Source organism: Sceloporus occidentalis, unplaced genomic scaffold (genome assembly GCF_023333645.1).
Source record: "Sceloporus occidentalis isolate IW3139 unplaced genomic scaffold, rSceOcc1.0.p SCAF_1, whole genome shotgun sequence".
In the NCBI taxonomy this organism is placed as follows: domain Eukaryota; kingdom Metazoa; phylum Chordata; class Lepidosauria; order Squamata; family Phrynosomatidae; genus Sceloporus; species Sceloporus occidentalis.
Window position 1 is genome coordinate 3,118,978 of NW_028316981.1, and position 18,284 is coordinate 3,137,261.

At 41.7% G+C, this 18,284-nt stretch overlaps 1 protein-coding gene across 1 annotated transcript in view; it reads left to right on the forward strand.

Moving 5' to 3' along the window:
- The first annotated feature begins 2,387 nt into the window (after positions 1-2,387).
- LOC149320390 (uncharacterized) overlaps positions 2,388-18,284 on the forward strand; it is a 36,142-nt gene continuing 20,245 nt past the window's right edge. Inside the window, exons 1-2 of the mRNA XM_089502619.1 lie at positions 2,388-4,145; positions 17,915-18,018. Of these exons, the coding sequence (XP_089358745.1) occupies positions 4,010-4,145; positions 17,915-18,018 (240 nt within the window). The 5' untranslated portion in view covers positions 2,388-4,009. The remainder of the gene's footprint in view (positions 4,146-17,914; positions 18,019-18,284) is intronic.

Below are 18,284 nucleotides of genomic sequence, written 5' to 3' on the forward strand. Positions count from 1 at the left end.
GTTTCACTTGTTCAGTTGGTGCGTTCACCTGTTATTGCTTCACTTTGTTGAACTTAGTTACACTTTGCTACTTCTCTCTCTCTCTCTCTCTCTAGATAATTCCAGTTCCTCTCACTTAGGACCCTCACATCGTCCTCATTTACTGTTATCCTGACCTCATTTCTGTTCCAGCCCTCAGGCTAACCCTATCCCCCAGGATATCAGACCAGCCACTCCCTCCCTTGGAGTGTTGTATTAGAACCAAGTCCCTCACTTGTGAACTTGTTCCTATCAGACCCTGTCATAGAGGTAAGTCGTTCTCTTCCAAATTTTAGCTCTCTCAGTCCCTAAACTCTGGATCTCCACACACAGACTCTCGCTGTCTGGAACCAAAACCCTCTCCGACTCCAACTGTCAGCAACAGAATTCTTCTCCTCTTATCAGCCGACGTTCTATTGCCAGTCGCCAGCTGACTCCTGATTGGCTGTTGCTAACCTAGCATAATTTTGTCTTTTCTCCACAGGTCTGTTCAATGGTTAGAGATCATGAGAACATTCAGGTGGAGCTTCCAAACTGGATGGTGGTGCATGTGTTTCACAGGCCAGGGGTTCACTATCTTGGCATTAGATGACAGCAGAGAAAGGACTGAAACTCAAACGCAGAACCAGGCACCTTGCAAGCAGAGATGTGAGATGGAGCGTGTCCAAAGGAGAGCGACTAAAATGGTGAAGGGTCTTGAAACCATGCCCTATGAGGAACGACTTAGGGAGCTGAGTATGTTTAGCCTGGAGAAAAGAAGGTTAAGAGGTGATATGGTAGCCCTGTTTAAATATTTGAAGGGATGTCATATTGAGGAGGGAGCAAGATTGTTTTCTGCTCCTCCAGAGGCTAGGACCCAGAACAGTGGATGCAAGCTGCAGGAAAAGAGATTCCACCTCAACATTAGGAGGAACTTCTTGACAGTGCTGTTTGACAGTGGAATGCAATCCCTCAATGGAGAGTAGTGGAGTCTCCTTCCTTTAAACAGGCTGGATGGCCATCTGTTGTGTATGCTTTGCCTGAGAGTTCCTGCATGGCAGAATGGGGCTGGACTGGATGCTAGCTCTTGGTACTCCTGGCTGGGGAAGATGGGAACTGCATCCCTACCCAACTAGAGTGGGCTGGGCATCTAGCAGGGCTCCCACTCTGGCTGTTGGCACTTCCATTAACCCTCCCCCTTTCCTTTGGCATCATATGTCCCATTTTCCCCAGCAGCAGTTTCTGGGGCTCCCTTGGGAGGCTGGCCCAGCAGGAAGGGAAGGAAGGAAGGGCTGGGAGGTTCTGCCAGGATAGGGGTTTCCAGGGGGGCTCTGGAAGCAGAGGGGGGGTATTGGGGGGCGTCTTGGAGCTCCCTGGAAGCCAGAAAGGAGAGAGAGGGAAGGACTGAAACCCAACGTCAGAATCCCCTGTCAGCCTCAAGGCTACTTCTGGTGGCAAGGAGTCCCACCATTGAACCTTGTTCTGGGAAACAAGAAGCCCTTCCTTCCTGGGGGTTTCCCTCTCCTTCCCTCCCAGCTGCCAGGAAGGAATGGAGAGCAAAGGTTTGCAGGAAGGGAAGGGAGTCAGTCCTCCAAGGGTTACAAAGGGGAGAGAGCTCTGTTCCTAGAGAGGCAGGAAGGGAGAGAAAACTGTAGTGGGGAGAAGGAGGGGGGCCTTGGGGAGCCTTTGTCTGGAAGAGGGAGCTGGGAGCCAGAGGAGGAAAAGGAGGGGAAGAAGGGGGTGAGATTTGGGGGGCCTGGAGGGGGTTCAAGTATGGGCCAGAAGGAAAAAGGGAGAGGGACAGAGAACCCCCCCAGGTGGGCCTTTTTTTTGGGGGGGGGGGGGAGAAATACACCAGTGGGCAATAAAATGACAAATAGCCCTAGGCATCGGGGGGGGGGGAGGGTCTGGAGGGATTAGTGGGAATGGAAAGCCCCCCCCCCCATTTCAGACCCTCCATCTTTTTGCTTCTACCCTCCCAGGGCTCCTTGCCTTTCTTTCCTTTGCAGGATTTGGGACACACAGGGGGGAGTGTAGAGGGAAGAAGACCCTTCTGGGCACTTGAGAGGGGGCAATGCCTTCTAGTGGCAAGGGCTGCCTTCCTTTTGGTGGGATTTGAGGTAGGAGGAGGGTTGCCTCTTGGGTTTCCTGGAGCTGGAAAAAGATACCTCCCCCTTCCCAGGCAAAGGAAAAAAATGTAGAGGGGGTCAATTCAGGAAAAGTCATAGAGCTGGATGAGACCACAAGGGCAATCCAGTCCAACCCCATTCTGCCATGCAGGAACTCTCAATCAAAGCATCCCTCCTTTGGACACGCTCCAGTTTCTCAATGCCCTTTTTAAATTGGAGTGCCCAGAACTGGACACAATATTCCAGGTGGGATTACTTCGCTTGATCTAGACACTATACTTCCATTGGTGCAGCCTAAAATCGCATTGGCCCTCCTTATGTTTGCTGGTCTGCCACTCCTGGCATCTCTCTTTATTAGGCATGCTGGCCAAGGGTCCAGCAACACTAGGAAGCCTGAATATCCCTCTACACACCTTTATAAACCTTTCCACCACCCAATTTTCCTTTCTGGTACTGCTTTGAGTATTTTTAGCAGAAAGTTTCTAAAGTGTTTTTTTCCACCCATTAAAAAAAATTATGCCACTGAAATTAGTGGGACACTTTTGTCATTGACTGCACCAAACAATCCTTTAGGATGTAAAACTACAGCGTGGGGTGATGTAAATCACTTTTGTGAATAGGAGCAGTTTTGGGAAGCAGAGATGATCTCCATCTCTTTACCTTCACAACAACCCAGAACAGGAGGCACAAGTAAGAGGGCAGTTGGCTTCAGATCATCACAGAGCAGTTTTGTCATCATCCATAAATAAATAAATGCAAAAATGTTCCTCTGAGGAATGAGAGGAGACATATTTATCTGCCCTGTAAGGCCCAGCTGTGATTCGCTGGAAAGTAGGGGAAGGAGACACATGAACTGGACTTTCCACAAAATTTTCCTAGGATTGCCAGCCCTTGCGAAAGTAAACATTGTAATAATAATAATAATAATAATAATAATAATAATAATAATATTTATTTGTATCCCACCTCTCCCTGTATTGAATTGAGGCAGGTAACAACAAACGAGAACAATAAAAATGCTACACAACAAACCTCAAGTAAAAACATAGCAAAAGATCCTAAAACTCCCTCCCACCATAAAATAGAGTTAAAACAACAATTCCCAATAAAATGTTCCCAATAAAATCAATTGCGATCACAGTCCGGTGGGAACAGCTATGCCACTGGAAAGTAAACATTCCTAGGAGGTCAGTTTGGGAGTCTCCTGAAAATGGTGATTTTGGTGAGCCTCCTGAAAATGTCAAAGGAACCAGGATTGGAGAGTAGAAAATAATTCCACACTGTGAGATAGGGAAGGGTTTGGCCTCCTCCCCCAGTATGCTTTTTTATATTAATGCTTAGAAAAAATGCATAGAATGAATGAGGCACCTGAGCCATGACTAACTCTTCTGTTGTTTTTATTGGGAATGACTTAAGTTTAGATCGAACCCTTAATGTGCAATCCTGCACCCACTTTCCCTCACATTAGATCCAACTTAACCATTTTTCCAGAAACAGAAGCAAACAGACCTGGAGTGGAAAGCCATTTATTTCTATATTTGGTTTGTAATTCTTCTGTTTCAGGAGTCATAGGCCTAGATCCTATTAGTAGTCCCAAACAGAATAGGCCCACTGAATCCATAAGGCTTACATGAGCTTTGATGCACCATTCTACAAGGGATTCAATGTGTCTACTTTGGGTTTTTGTTTTGGTTTTTTTGGGGGGGAGGAAGAACAGTACTTACATCTTTCTATAGTAAATCCAGAAAATTGGGCAAAAGTCTCCCCTTCTCTTTCTCTCCCCCAGAAGAATATACTATGACTCTCCTTTTCCAGCTGCCCTCAAACTCAGGTTCTCCCTCTTTGCAGTGAGCAGCAGCTGAGGGACTGTTGGAGTTGGCTGGATGCCTCCTTTCCCTGGTCTCTCCCCCAGGCACTGCTGGGGCTCCAGAGGCCTTATCCAGACTCTCTTTTCTTCTGGGTGTTTCCCTTCCATCATCCCTGAGTTTTGTTGCTGCAAGAAGATGTCAAAGAGACCAAGTAAGAAAGCTGTAAACGCATCCGTTTCACTGGGATGAAAACGGGAGTTCTGTGTAAATAAGGTTTTAAAAGTAGTTTTATTTATCATTTATAACCTATCCCTTCATACTTCAAACTGGAAGCGATATGCACAAGAGACTCTGGTGAAAAGGCAATTAGTTTTATTGTGGGAGAAAATGGAAGTAAACAAAAACAATCCACTACGGGTTCAAATGGACCTCAAAGGGCAAAAGGAACTGAGATTTGCTCTCTAGACAGACAGGAGAAGCAAAATGATGGGAAGGCAACAGACTCAGTCCCCCATGTTCCTGGGAGGGGAAAAGGGGTCCCTTGAGCATCCTAGGGGAGAAGGAGCTGTAACAGAAATTTCAGGAAACTTAAATTTCTAGGATTGGCATAGCAATAGAATTGGCAAGGATTGGCAAGAGGACCTAGTAATTGAAAATCCATAAGTTTATTTCCAATTGTCGACAAAGGAAAACAATGAACTCAGTGGAATTCAAGTTCCAAAAGCTGAGACCCCGAACAAGACAAAATGGCTCTTTTTATATTATTCAAGACAAAGAAGCTTCTTCAATACACCTGATTGGCTAATTACAATTTAAACATACAGAATTCTTACAATCAGAACAGAAATACATGCATACATTAAAACTGCATCATCACTCCTTACCCCCTCCTGTAGGAATTCAGTGGCTTTCCTCCTAACCTTGCTTCTGAATGTCCTTATCTCAGTAGTTTATGTTATGTCTTTTTACTGGTGCCAGCTTCCATCCAGGTCAAGATGCACTCATTATTCCTTTGCTCTAGTTTCACTAAACTCCAAGCCTTTATTTCAAAAACCATCTCTCTGGCTGACAAAGGTGACTCCATCTTTCTATAGCTTTTTATTTCAACAAGGAATATTTCCACCACATTCCCCCCTTTTGATGTTTCATCAATATTCATATTGCATGATACTATCAACTATTAACTATGTTTATATGACACTCTAAACTCAGAACAAAACAAACCTGTCTAGCAGTTACCAAAATATTAATATTCTTACCATCACCAGGCAATAACATCTTCCAGTCGGTCCAATTTCAGAAAGACAGTGTATAGCATTAGTTAAACACACATATTCTCATTGCTTTTAACCCTTTGACACTTTTGTTGGATCTGATTCTCTGGAGTTTACTCTTGCCACCAAGCTAATCTTCTAATAGTGATGTATTGTGTATTTGTTTCATGATTCAATAGGAAAACTCCACTATAAAGAATATTGTATCTGCTGTCAGAATCACATCTCATTGAGAAACTATAATTTTTAGCCTGGTTACAGACTCTTGCCAAGCAACTGTTACTATGCTTCTCTGGACTACTCTCATAACAGAATAGGAATGCCCAGGGTGCCACCATGTTTCAGATGTTCTTCCACTCCAGGGGCATCTTCCATCTCACGTTTCCTCAGGGAGATCACTATGGAATAGCTCTTGTTGTGTAATGCCATTTAATCAGAATAGATCTGGCCTTCACACTTTAAGACTATCTCCAGATGTATAAAAGTCTCCCTCCTTTCAAAGAGCGTCCTGAGAAAAAAACTTACCATGCTTGACTTGAATTTTATGCCAATTCCACAGTTAACAATAGGAATCCTGACGACAAACACAATTATGTCTTTGATCATGGAGCTTGATGAGCTTATTTCTTCTTTTCAATAGGATTGCTTTATTAACTTTAGTGTGAAAATCATATGTTATTGCTTATGTCAGGAACATATGTGCATGTATATGTAGGCTTATGTTTTGGAATGTGATTTGATTTGAGAATATGTATGATTGAACTTTATCACTTTTAGCATTAATCACTTATAAAAACCTCAGACAACAAACAGAAACATGAATAAAGAACACAAACAAGGAATATAGACAAGAAAAAGAGGCAATGTCTCTGAAAAAAATAATATTTTGATGGAGCTTCAGCTCAAACTTGATTGAAGTCCAAGGTGGTGCCCATTTCAGCTTCTGGGGTGTGAAAATGGGACATGCACCTGTATGTGTATTCTTTTTATTATTTTTGTGCATCACTTATAACAAACATATAGGAAATCATAAAAGAGAAAAGGGGTGATAGAGAGCATTTGAAATCTTTCTTTCAGAGGAGCTGGCGTAGAGCACCTGAAGTCCTGGAAAGGTGCAGCCTAGCTTTTCTTGATTGATGGCGAAGTAGAGCCCACTCAGCTTCCGGTTGTAAGTGGGGCTTAAACTTCGTTCCTCTTGTCTGTGCCCCCCCTTTTCCCAGGCAAAGGAAAAGCAAAAAAAACTGAAAAATACTAATTGACAAGTTATTAGAATGTTATGAATACATTAAAGGTATACTTTAGCCACATTTCATTAACTCCCCTCTTATAGGCTTTGCTAAGATATTTCTCTTCTAGAATTTATGTCTCACTGCTAACTCTAACTAACAACAGATCCCCTGGATCATTCTTGGGTCATTCTGAGCTCTTTATGCTTTAGGTTTTTATCTATGCCTGCATCTTTGGACCTTTTGAATGCTTTTTTTAATAATATGTAACCTTAATTTTACAGACTGCATTTACATATACATACTGAATATGAAACTTTAACTCTGACTCAATGTACTCACAGCTTTATCTCATTTGAATCCACAACAGTTTGACAACAGAACAGGGAACAGGAAAAAACAAAACTATGATAGAGTGACTTCTTTGCTTTTTACTCAAGACTCAAAAAAATCAGTTCATGCTCTTTTTTTAGTCACTCCTCTCAGGCCAAAATGATATATTCTAGCTTGGAATTAGGATACAATTTCACACATGCTGGCTTGAATTTAACTTGATTAATTTTGATTACGTCTGGCAGTGGAAACCAGAATTTGAATTTGTAAAGTGTTTCCAAATTTTCTCTTGCTACGATATAGTAGAATACCAATCTCTTTAATACTTTCATATCGTTCCTTATTCCATTCCAGAACCACATAATAATTCAACATAGGATCAACTGGCTCCCCATGTTATTTTTTCAAAATAACAAAAAATATAAATTTCAATGAGTGTAAATCAAATTGACAATCACTAATTAACCAGAATATAACAATTATATTCTGGATCTCTGGGTTCCAAAATCACAAAAAGAAACTTCGGGTGCTTTCAAAAATACATTTAGATATTATAAAAATAAAAATAAAAATTCAAGCTAAAACAATATACAAAAACCTCTTGGATGGGCCATTCTCAAAACTTAAAAATATAAAAATAGTTCTCAGCATCTGTTATAACAAGAAATCATTTCAAAAACTTTAGGCCAGAAATTTAAAACAAAAAAAAACAAACAATTATTGCAGTCAATAAGCAAGAATCAAAACAAATCAAAATATTCAAGAGCAAAATTAAAAATTAAAACCAGGAACAAAAAATGATTTAAAACAAGCCAATTTAACATGACATTGGCAAGACTTTGCAGGCATCTTTGAGCTCAAAAATACAAAAGCTATGGCCTCAAAAATTAGCAGTTGAAATAAGTACAAAACAAGCACACAATATTCAGAAAAAGTGAAAATTCAATAGGCCAGGAAATAGGCCAGGAAACTCATGGATCACAACTTAAAACTCAAAAAATAAAAAAATAAACCAATTCTAACCAAAACTTTGCATGACCTCAGGCATTCGAATGCTCATGATTGCAACAACTGTTTCAGCCTAACACAGCTGTAGCCTTACAAAACCAAAACATCCTAACTTTTCCCCAGGCTTCAAAAGAATTCAGGCCTAACACACTAATCTTATCAACTTTAATTGGAAAAATAATTTAGCTGGATTGCCAATCAGAAGATTACAGGTCAATAATTTAAAATCCAAAAAGCACAATGAAAAACAATTGCATTTAAAAAACATATATAAATTCCCAAAGGCACAACTTAAACTTCATTTTAAAAACCCATGAGAGCATCTTGAGGCCAGAAAATAAAAACAAAATATTGAGCAAAAAGCTGCTTGCCTGTAAATTTAAAAATATCAAAAACAAGCTTACATTCTCTGGTCAGATAGAATCCAGTCTGGCTGCTATTCATGTAATATGAACTCTCTCTACAAACACACACACTTCCCACTCAAGGAAAACAAACCATCTTAATGCAATCTCTTTTAACAAGCATCTTCATAGATCACCCTTAACAAGACATTTACTATTTTTTCATCTAAGTCTAAAGCACAACCTCTATTCTATGAACTTAAGAAAAAAAAAATCCTTTGCCTTTAAAAATAAAACAAGCCTCGAAGATAATTCCCCAAACGTTTGGCCAAAACTCACCAAATACTTAACTTTCAAAATTACTATTAAAACCAATCACCAAAATCACACCAAAGGCTCTGAAAAGTACCCATGTTGGTGTGAAAGTCACCAGATTGGCAACATGAAACTCCATTCCAGGTTTTCTTTCCAACATAGCTTCTACTATTGCTTTAGCTTTAGCCAAAGGAAAAGTTTTAAAATGCAAACCGTGGGCTTTCCCTAACCCCCCTTTCTCTCTCTAACTCCAGCCAGAACTCAAACCACTTGTCCATCTGCACCAAACCCATTTCTAAATCTTTCTCAGCCATTTAAACATACTCAAACCTTCTGCAACATTCTTGAGCCTTCAATTTCAATTCAAACCTTGTTTATACTTTCCTCTGTAAACATTTTCCAACCATTTTGCTTGCTAACTCGCTCCATAAGCTTTCTCCTTTCACACACCATCATTTTCACATCCTCATACCTTCAAACACTTTCTTTTATCTTTCTCACAATTTTCTCCTCTCTTAGATAACTTCCAACCACAGCCCAGTTCACAAAATCAGGCCACAGCTGAAGCTTACTGGCTAAGCTTAAAACTCACTATTTTATTATTACTATGCCATAACAACAACACCACTATAAAGCACTTCTTTCTGCCCATCTTCTTAAAACTTTCACTGACAAAAGAATTTGCAATGTCTCTGGGAAGGCACAGGCTTAATATTCAATTTAAATATGCATTCAAATTTAGGGCAGAACTTTCCCAAAGGCACTGATCATTTAAAATCATGAAAACCTCACGTTAAAACACCAATTTTCCAAAATTTATCTACAATAGACACAAAGGCAATTTCCAATTTTTATAATTTAAACAATTTCAATTTCCCCAAACAACAAGTTTCTATCTTGGGTTGCTCCTGGCCACTGTCTAACACACAAAGCTAATTCAAAATCCTCTTTTCTTGTCATGTGGGGGCCTTCTTCCCTGATTTGCACCTCTCTCTACAGAGTCTATCTCTATCTTTTCTATCTCTTCCACAATTTGGGCCAAATCAATCTGAACCTTAAACACAGCTTCTTTAATACTAGTTAATCTCTCATCCTTTTTAAACACCAATTCTCTGCAGCTATTCAACCCAGGTGGGCTTTTTAAAACAGTCTTATACCAATAGAAAATATACAAATAATCATTGAGTAACCCTCTTTCTGGCTCCAATGTTTTAGAATACAACTGCAAGACAATGTCAATATCTATACTACCCTCTCTCGGCCAATTTCGCAAAATCTGACTCCAAACATCTTTACACAAAAAGATTAATCGCTCCTTTTTCAAACGTTTCCCCATGCCTTTCCTAAAACATTCATCAAAATGACCAACCATGTAATCCAAAGGAGTTTTACCTCCCTCAGCCATCCTTAGACACAAAACAACAAAAGACCACAAGCACAATTTCAACAGGCGCAAACACTATAGTACACACTGGACAGATTGCAAAACCCACAAATCTCAGACACTACATACAGACAAATTCCACACGTTATATACCCACGTTTTACTCTTTACTGGAGCTCAACAGTCTTTACTGAAGCCTCCACCACAACCAGACAGAATGAAACAAAATATCACAACCATAATTTATACTCACAGTAGACCAATGCTCTCCTCCAACTCTCCACCAGCACCTAACTTCTAGCTATTTCAATACTTACACCACAATCTACCTCCTTTCAGTTCCCAGTTCCTTGCTTATGTTCCCTAGGGGCCCGGTTCCTGAGTTTTGGCAAGAAGGCTTCTCTGGGCAGAACCTTTGCTACTGGCTCAGCTAACACAGGGAGGGGGTCCTTTCTCCCACTCGCATCCAAAGATTTGGACCGGTCAACGAGGCTCCCTTTTTAGTGCACTTTTCCCTATATTTTATACTTTACCTGTTCCTGAAGAGATGATTCTTTTTCTATTTTTTTTTCCCTTTCCTTTTCCCCCAGTGAATTTTCAAATTACTAAGTGGTCTCACATAGGCTAAACTCTGTTCCTACCACTGAGCCAATCCTTATGTTCAGCCCTTCCAATCAAGATGTTGGATGGCGCCAGGGCCTTCTCACAAGGGTCCGCTCAATGCCAAAAACACATAGAGCCTGCAGGAAGATAAGTTCTTCCACTCTTTGCCAATTCTTGCTTGCCTTTACTCCTGGCTGGCTCGCCAAATATGTAACAGAAATTTCAGGAAACTTAAATTTCTAGGATTGGCATAGCAATAGAATTGGCAAGGATTGGCAAGAGGACCTAGTAATTGAAAATCCATAAGTTTATTTCCAATTGTCGACAAAGGAAAACAATGAACTCAGTGGAATTCAAGTTCCAAAAGCTGAGACCCCAAACAAGACAAAATGGCTCTTTTTATATTATTCAAGACAAAGAAGCTTCTTCAATACACCTGATTGGCTAATTACAATTTAAACATACAGAATTCTTACAATCAGAACAGAAATACATGCATACATTAAAACTGCATCATCACTCCTTACCCTCTCCTTTAGGAATTCAGTGGCTTTCCTCCTAACCTTGCTTCTGAATGTCCTTATCTCAGTAGTTTATGTTATGTCTTTTTACTGGTGCCAGCTTCCATCCAGGTCAAGATGCACTCATTATTCCTTTGCTCTAGTTTCACTAAACTCCAAGCCTTTATTTCAAAAACCATCTCTCTGGCTGACAAAGGTGACTCCATCTTTCTATAGCTTTTTATTTCAACAAGGAATATTTCCACCACAGAGCAGTGCCTGGAGGAGGCAGGACAGGGAGAGCCAAGGGGTAACACTGCTGGGTGGGTGGGGAGGGGAGGGGAGGGGAGGGGAGGGAGGGAGGTTTTTGTCCTGCAGCCCCTTCTAAAAGTGTTGAAAGAAGAAAAAGAAAATGGAGAAGACAAAGAGTCAAAAAGGCAAAGCCAAGAATTTGGTCACAGCTGGTAGGAAGAGTGGGGAGCCTAACCATCTTTTTGTCCCCAGTGACCCATGAAAAGGTCCCAGAGACACAGCCAGCCTCAAATAAACCCTGAGTCAGTCACTCTTGTTCCCTGCCTGACCCTGCCTCACAGGATTGTTGTCAGAATAATATGGGGAAAAGCGAGGAAAGCCACGATGCTCCCTCAAGCTCTCTTGAGGCAAGCCAGGACAGAAATGGAACATTGTGGTGGTTGTTGTGGTGTGCCTTCCAAGTCATTTCTGACTTATGGCAATCCTAAGATTACCTACACAATTTGTTTAGAGGTATTTTGCTTTTGCCTTCCTCAGAGACTGAGAGTGTGACTTGTCTGAGGTCACCCAGTGGGTTTCCAAAGCCAAGCAGGGATTCAAACCCTGGTCTCCAGAGTCACAGTCCAACGCTCAAACCGCTGCACCATACTGGCACTTGAAACACAACAAATAAAATACAATACAAAAATTTACCTGCAATTTCATGGTCCAGTCTGGTGGCCGTGGATTCCACAGTTTAATCATGTGCTTGGTCCCTCTCTTGACTGCACTCGAGGTGGCTTTCCTCTCACTTCCTCCCAGATCTTGCAGTGCATGACAAGGTTTAGAGTCCTTACTATCCAGGCCCTCTCAGCTGCTGTCCCCTGGCAGGCCATACCCAAGAACTACTGTTGAAGTGTCTGAATGTCCTGGCAAGTCTTCCCTCCTGTCTCTTGACTCTCTGAGGCAGAAGCTCACAAATCAGTGCTTGTTCTCAATGCAAGATTTTCCTTTCTTTCTGATTAGCCTTTCAGGCTCCTCACTCAGCCTTGTCTTTGGAGTTTGCACCTCAAAGCATCATTGAAGAAGACCGTGTACAACAGGTTTTCTCTCCTTTAGCATTCTGTTCCAGAATTCAGTTATTCAGTCATTTGCAACACCTCTATTCTGTCATTACATTGCCATTATTTTGATACTTTAAAAAAAACCACAACTAAAAACTGACTGAATAACTGAATTTTAAAAAGTCAGAAGTTGGTGAGACTGGATTTTTTATCTGGTCTTCCCAACAACAAAACCAGAATTTATTTAGGCCAGGAAGCTAAAATAAATCCATGATAGGAGCGGGTTGTCGCTGCCTTTCTCAGTTGCCTGACCATGATATATTGATCTCAGAATAAAAACGTCCTGTACACTGTGATTTCAGAAAACCAACCTGATCTGGATGGGGACCACTGGGTTAGAAGCTGATACAGAGAGGGATAAAAGTAATGATAGAATCAAAGTTGGAAGAGATCCCAAGGGCCATCCAGTCCAACCCCCTTCTGCCATGCAAGAACTCTCAATCAAAACATCCCCTTTGACAGATGGCCATCCATCCAGCCTCTGTTTAAAGACCTCCGAAGGAGGAGACCACACCACTCTCTGCACTGTTGGACTGGTCTCACTGTCAGGAAGTTTCTCCTAATGTTAAGGCAGGATCTCTTTTCCTGTAGCTTTCATCCATTGTTCTGTGTTCTAGTTTCTGGAGCAGCAGGAAAAAAGCTTGCTCCATCTTCAATGTGACACCTCTTCAAATACATAAACAGGGCTGTCATATCACCTCTCGACCCTCTCTTGGTGGAGTGCTGGAGTCTCCTTCTTTGGAGGTCTTTAAACAGTGGCTGGATGGCCATCTGTCGGGCATGCTTTGAAGGAGGGTCTTTGAGAGTCACATTCTCTCAGAAGATGGGCATGGGAAACCCCTTCTGAACAAACCTTGCCAAGAAAACCCCATGATAGGATCGCATTAAGGTCACCATAAGTCAGAAAGGGCTTGAAGGCACACAGCAACAACTAATAGTAGCTACTGGTGTGGTGTATACCTTCGAGTTGTTTCCGACTTATGGCAACTGTAAGGGTATCATGGGGTTTTCCTGGCAAGATCAGAAAAGGTTTGCTGTTGCCTTCACCTGAGGCTGAGAAAGTGTGACTTGCCCAAGGTCTCTCAGTGGGTTTCATGGCCAAGCGGGTATCAAACCCTGATCTCCAGAGCTGTAGTCCAACACTATCTGCCAGACTAGCTCATAATGAGAAAGGTTTCAGAGAAGGAGGCAGAAAAACCAACCATCTCTTTATTTCAATTTATTTATTAATTGCAGAGTGTATTCATTTATTTCTTCTGACCTCTCTTCCCCCCCCCCATCATTTGTTATTAACAGACTAATGTGATATAATTATTCAGTTAATAATGTGTTATGAACAGGCTAATATAATTATTTAGTTATTAATGTGTTATTGAGATTAAATATTGTATATTAATTAATGTTATTAATGTGTTATTGAGAGAGTAAATATTGTACATTAATTTATTAATGTGTTATTGAGAGATTAAATGTTGTACATTAATCTTATTAATGTGTTATTGAGAGATTAAATGTTATACATTGATTAATCTTATTAATGTGCTATTGAGAGATTAAATATATGTTAATTAATCTTATTAATGTCTTATTGAGATATTAAATATTGTCCATTATTTAATCTTATTAATGTATTATTGAAGGATTAAATATTGTACACTTAATCTTATTAATGTGTTATTGAGAGATTAAATATTATATATTAATTAATCTTATTAATATGTTATTGAAGGATTAAATATTGTACATAATTAATCTTATTAATATGTTATTGAGAGATTAAGTATTGTATATTAATCAATGTTATTAATGTGTTATTCCCAGGGCTACTGTAATTTAATGTAACTAAACCTATTGTGACTCTATAAGGGCCTATTCCTAGGATCCTCTTTCAGGGGAATAGGAGAGGTTTGCAACAAAGACCCCCCCTTCCCCTCAGTCCTGTAAGGAGCACTGAGTTCTGCTTCCTAGAGAGGCCGGAAGTGCTGATGGGGGAGGAAGAGTGATGTAATTTCCGGAAGGAGTTCCTTGGCGGGAAAAGGAAGGCATTTTGAGGAGGAGGTTGGAAGGGAAGAAGGTAACAAAGGGGTGTGTGTGGCTCATTTGGTCTTCTCCTGGAAAGGAAGGAAGGAAGGAAGGAAGGTAGGTTCTGGGGGGAGGAATTCAGAAGGAAGGACATCTTGGTGGTCTGGGATTTGACTCTGGGTCCAAGTGGAGGGGGCTCTTTCCTGGGGGGGCACCTGGAGGGATAAAGGGGGCTCTTATGGGATGCCAGAGTGGCTATAAAAGGGAAGAGATGGGCAGAGGAGAGAGGGATGGGGGAGAGGAAGGAGGGGAGCCCCCTTAATGTTCTTGGGGGGAAGAAGGAGAGGAGGAGGAAGCCAGGCTCCAAGCCTTGGAGGGGAAAGGGATCTAGGAGTCCAAGTAGACCCCAACTTGAACATGAGTCAACAGTGTGATGCAGCAGCTAAAACAGCCAATGCTATTCTAGGCTGTATCAATAGACGTATAATGTCAAGATCAAGGGAAGTAATAGTGCCACTCTATTCTGCCTTGGTCAGGCCTCACCTGGAATCCTGTCAGGAGGTTCCTCCTAATGTTGAGCTGGAATCTCATTTCCTGTAGCTTGCATCCATTCTTCTGAGTCCTATTTTCTAGAGCAGCAGAAAACAAGCTTGCTCCATCCTCAATAGGACATTTATTCCCTTCAAATATTTAAACAGGACTATCATAGCACCTCTTAACCTTCTCTTCTCCACGCTAAACATACCCAGCTCCCTAAGTCATTCCTCACAGGGCATGGCTTCCAGACCCACGCTCCAGTTTCTCAACATCCTTTTTGAATTGTGCCCAGAACTGGACACAGTATTCCAGGTGGGGCCTGACCAGAGCAGAGTACAATGTACTTCCCTTGATTTAGACACTATACTTTTATTGATGAAGCGTTCCATTGATGTTGTGGCTGTTGTCCTCAGTTCAGAAGGCATGGAAGGGTCTTCATGCAAATGGCCCCTTCCTCCTTCTGGCCCTGTGGATACTGGAAGGTTCAGTGCAGGAGATTCCCCAATGGGATTAAGCTGGCTCCCCAACTGTGGTCCTTGTTGCCCTTCTGCCTTTTCATTCAGAAAGGGCTTTAATGACTAACTGGATCCAAAAGGAGGGGATGGACTTTTAATGTGCCATAGAATTATTAGGATGGCGTTTAAAAGGTTTTAACGACTGCTTTAAATTTATGAATATGTTAAATTAAAATGCTGTAAACTGCCCTGCATCCCAAATTAGGGAGTGAGGTATTGTATGAAATAAATGCACACACAAGGAAAGCATCTAAACATTCATTGAGGAGGAGATAAATAACTAATCTGGGTTTTCAGTAAAACCTATCTGGTATTTAATCACCTTTGTATAAATGTCAACATTTATTACTGTTAGGTAACTGTGTATGGTGTAGTGGTTTGAGTGTTGGACTATGACTCTGGACACCAGGGTTTGAGTCCCTGCTCAGCCATGGAAACCACTCTCTCAGCCTCAGAAAACCTCATACCTTAAAGTAGCTATACGTCGGAAATGACTTTAAGGCAGAGAATAACAACAGCATATTATAAAGAAGCAATGAGTGTTTGAAAATGAACCTTCCTTATAAAAAAAAGGAGATTTCTGGAGGTTTTTGGCCTAAGGGCCAAAACATTCTGCTGAAATATTCCATCTTGAGTCCACTTTAACTGCCCTGTCTCGGTGCTAGGCAGTTTTAGGAACTGTAGTTTGTTGTGACACAAACAAACAAAGAACTCTGGCAGAGCAGGCTCAATGCCTCACAAAACTATAGTTCCCAGGATTGCCTAGCATGGAGCCAGGGCAGTTAAAGTGGTCTCAACATGGATTATTTCTACAGTCTGTTATGGCCCTAAATCTCAAAATCTTTGGTCTTGTTGAGATTTATTTCTTGGTCATTAAGACACCACAAGGCTTTTTGGAGATTTTTGAGACAATAGTCAGATTTGCTTACCTCTCTGTGAAGTAAAGTAAAGAGACCCTGAAGGAAATTAAAATGGGAAAGTGGAAAACATTTTATCCCCTGGACTCTCCAGCACAATTTGCAGACTTCCTGCAGGGGAAGACACTCCAAACAAGGCAAACATGATCTGAAATCCATTTCTGATTTTGTAAAACTGGGTGTGTGCACGCAGGGAGGTGTGTGTTGTTGTGACCTCTTGGAAAGATAAACTGCTCCTCCTGAGGGCTCCCAGGGCAGGGAAGGCATCTTTGTTTTGCCTGAGGAAGACCTTGCAAGTGGGGGGCAGGGGCTCAAAGACAACCTTGAAGTCCACATATGGCCCCTGGATGGCACTTTGCCCACCTCCAATTGACATCCCTTTTCCGCTTCCCAAAACATGGCACATCTTCTGTTAAAGTCCATTGATTCCCAAAGTAGTCTGTAGCGCCCTTTGGGAGCATTGTAAAGCTCGGGGGGGGGGCACTGAAGGAAAAAAGGTAAGTAGGGGGTCCTCAACCCTAGCACCCTCTTAGGCCAGTTTCCAAGGAAAGGGAGAGAGTCTGCACGTCTGTTCCCCTTTTTTGCCTTGGCGTGCGGGCTCTCCTCCTTTCCTCTTGCCTTGCAAACGGTCAATGCTCTGGCCTAATACCAAGAAATAGGCATAGGGAGGCACTAGGATTGTCACCCAAGAAGAAAGGGGATGGTAGCTTGAAAATGTTTGGGGACCATTGTGTTAACCCCATAAAAACCCATCAGGGGGATGGGTGAAAGTCTTTCCACTAGGTGTATCACCTCAAAAGGCTGTACCATTACCCAGCTAACAATGGAACTGGCAGCTACCCAGTCATTCCATCTCTTTTAAAACGGCAGCAATGGTGTATATGGGACAATCTCTCATTCTGTCTTCTCTCCTCTCTTCATTCTGCAAACCTTGAATTTGCATCCCTGGCAGGCCCTGTTCACAGGATCCCAGGCAAAAAGACTGACTAGACAGATAAATGCTCACTTGGCACACAATTCCTTTCTGGGAAGGCTGACAGACAGTAATGCTCTTGGGAGGGTGTGTGTGTGAATAGATAGGGATCTTTTCAGGTTAGAGAAGACCATCTCTGGTGCTGAAGCTATTTCCACACTCCTCATCTGAGGCTCCCTCCAAAACCTTGAGGAAAGAGGGCTCTGCTTCTGTTTCCTTCACTGCATATAGTTTACTTTGTTTGAACTGGGGTGGGCATCCTGTGGCCCTCCAAATGTTGATGGTGTACACCTGGCATCAGCCCCTTGGAAGGCATAACAGATCAGTAAGGGGTGCTGGGAGTTGTATTCCACCACCACTTGGAGGATTGTAAGATTTCTACTCCTGCCTGAAAGCTAAATCTTTTGGATAATTCAAGCTCAAAAGGATTTTTTTTAAACAAATAAAGAAGGAACCCATTAGAAGATTGGTTGGCTTCAACTTAAGGCAACCTTATGAATGAGAGACTTCCAAGACATCTGACTATTAACATGCTCAAACAGGCCTTACAAGCTCAATGTGAGAACCTCAATTTAGTTATTTTGTCTTGCAGAACCATTTGTCTTTTTGGTGATCCATGGGTGATTGTATAAATGTGTGCACATGTAAAACACCTCCATTTTTATATTCTTCAGGTTTGCATAGGTCCAAGATGGGCTCCAAACGTAGGGAAAGAGAAGAACCTACACTGAATTCCTCCTCCATGGAAGAAATTACAGAAAAGATTACATTGGAACAGGTTAACTTTCACTCTGTCCTTCTTTGTGATGGAGCCATCTTTTACAGTCCTGGATGTCATGGATAGTCGGAGATCATCCTCTGACCTTCAGTGGCCAGTTGACCAATTTCTCCTGCCATCTTGTCCTTACTTCCCCTTCCAGTCAATCAGGGCCAGGGGGGTGGGACTGGACTTACTGCCAGTGGTGGCCCTTCACAGTGTCCTTCAGGAGAACTATTCTATCATGAGCATCAAACCCAAGGCTTTTAGGCAGAGTTGGTCCACCA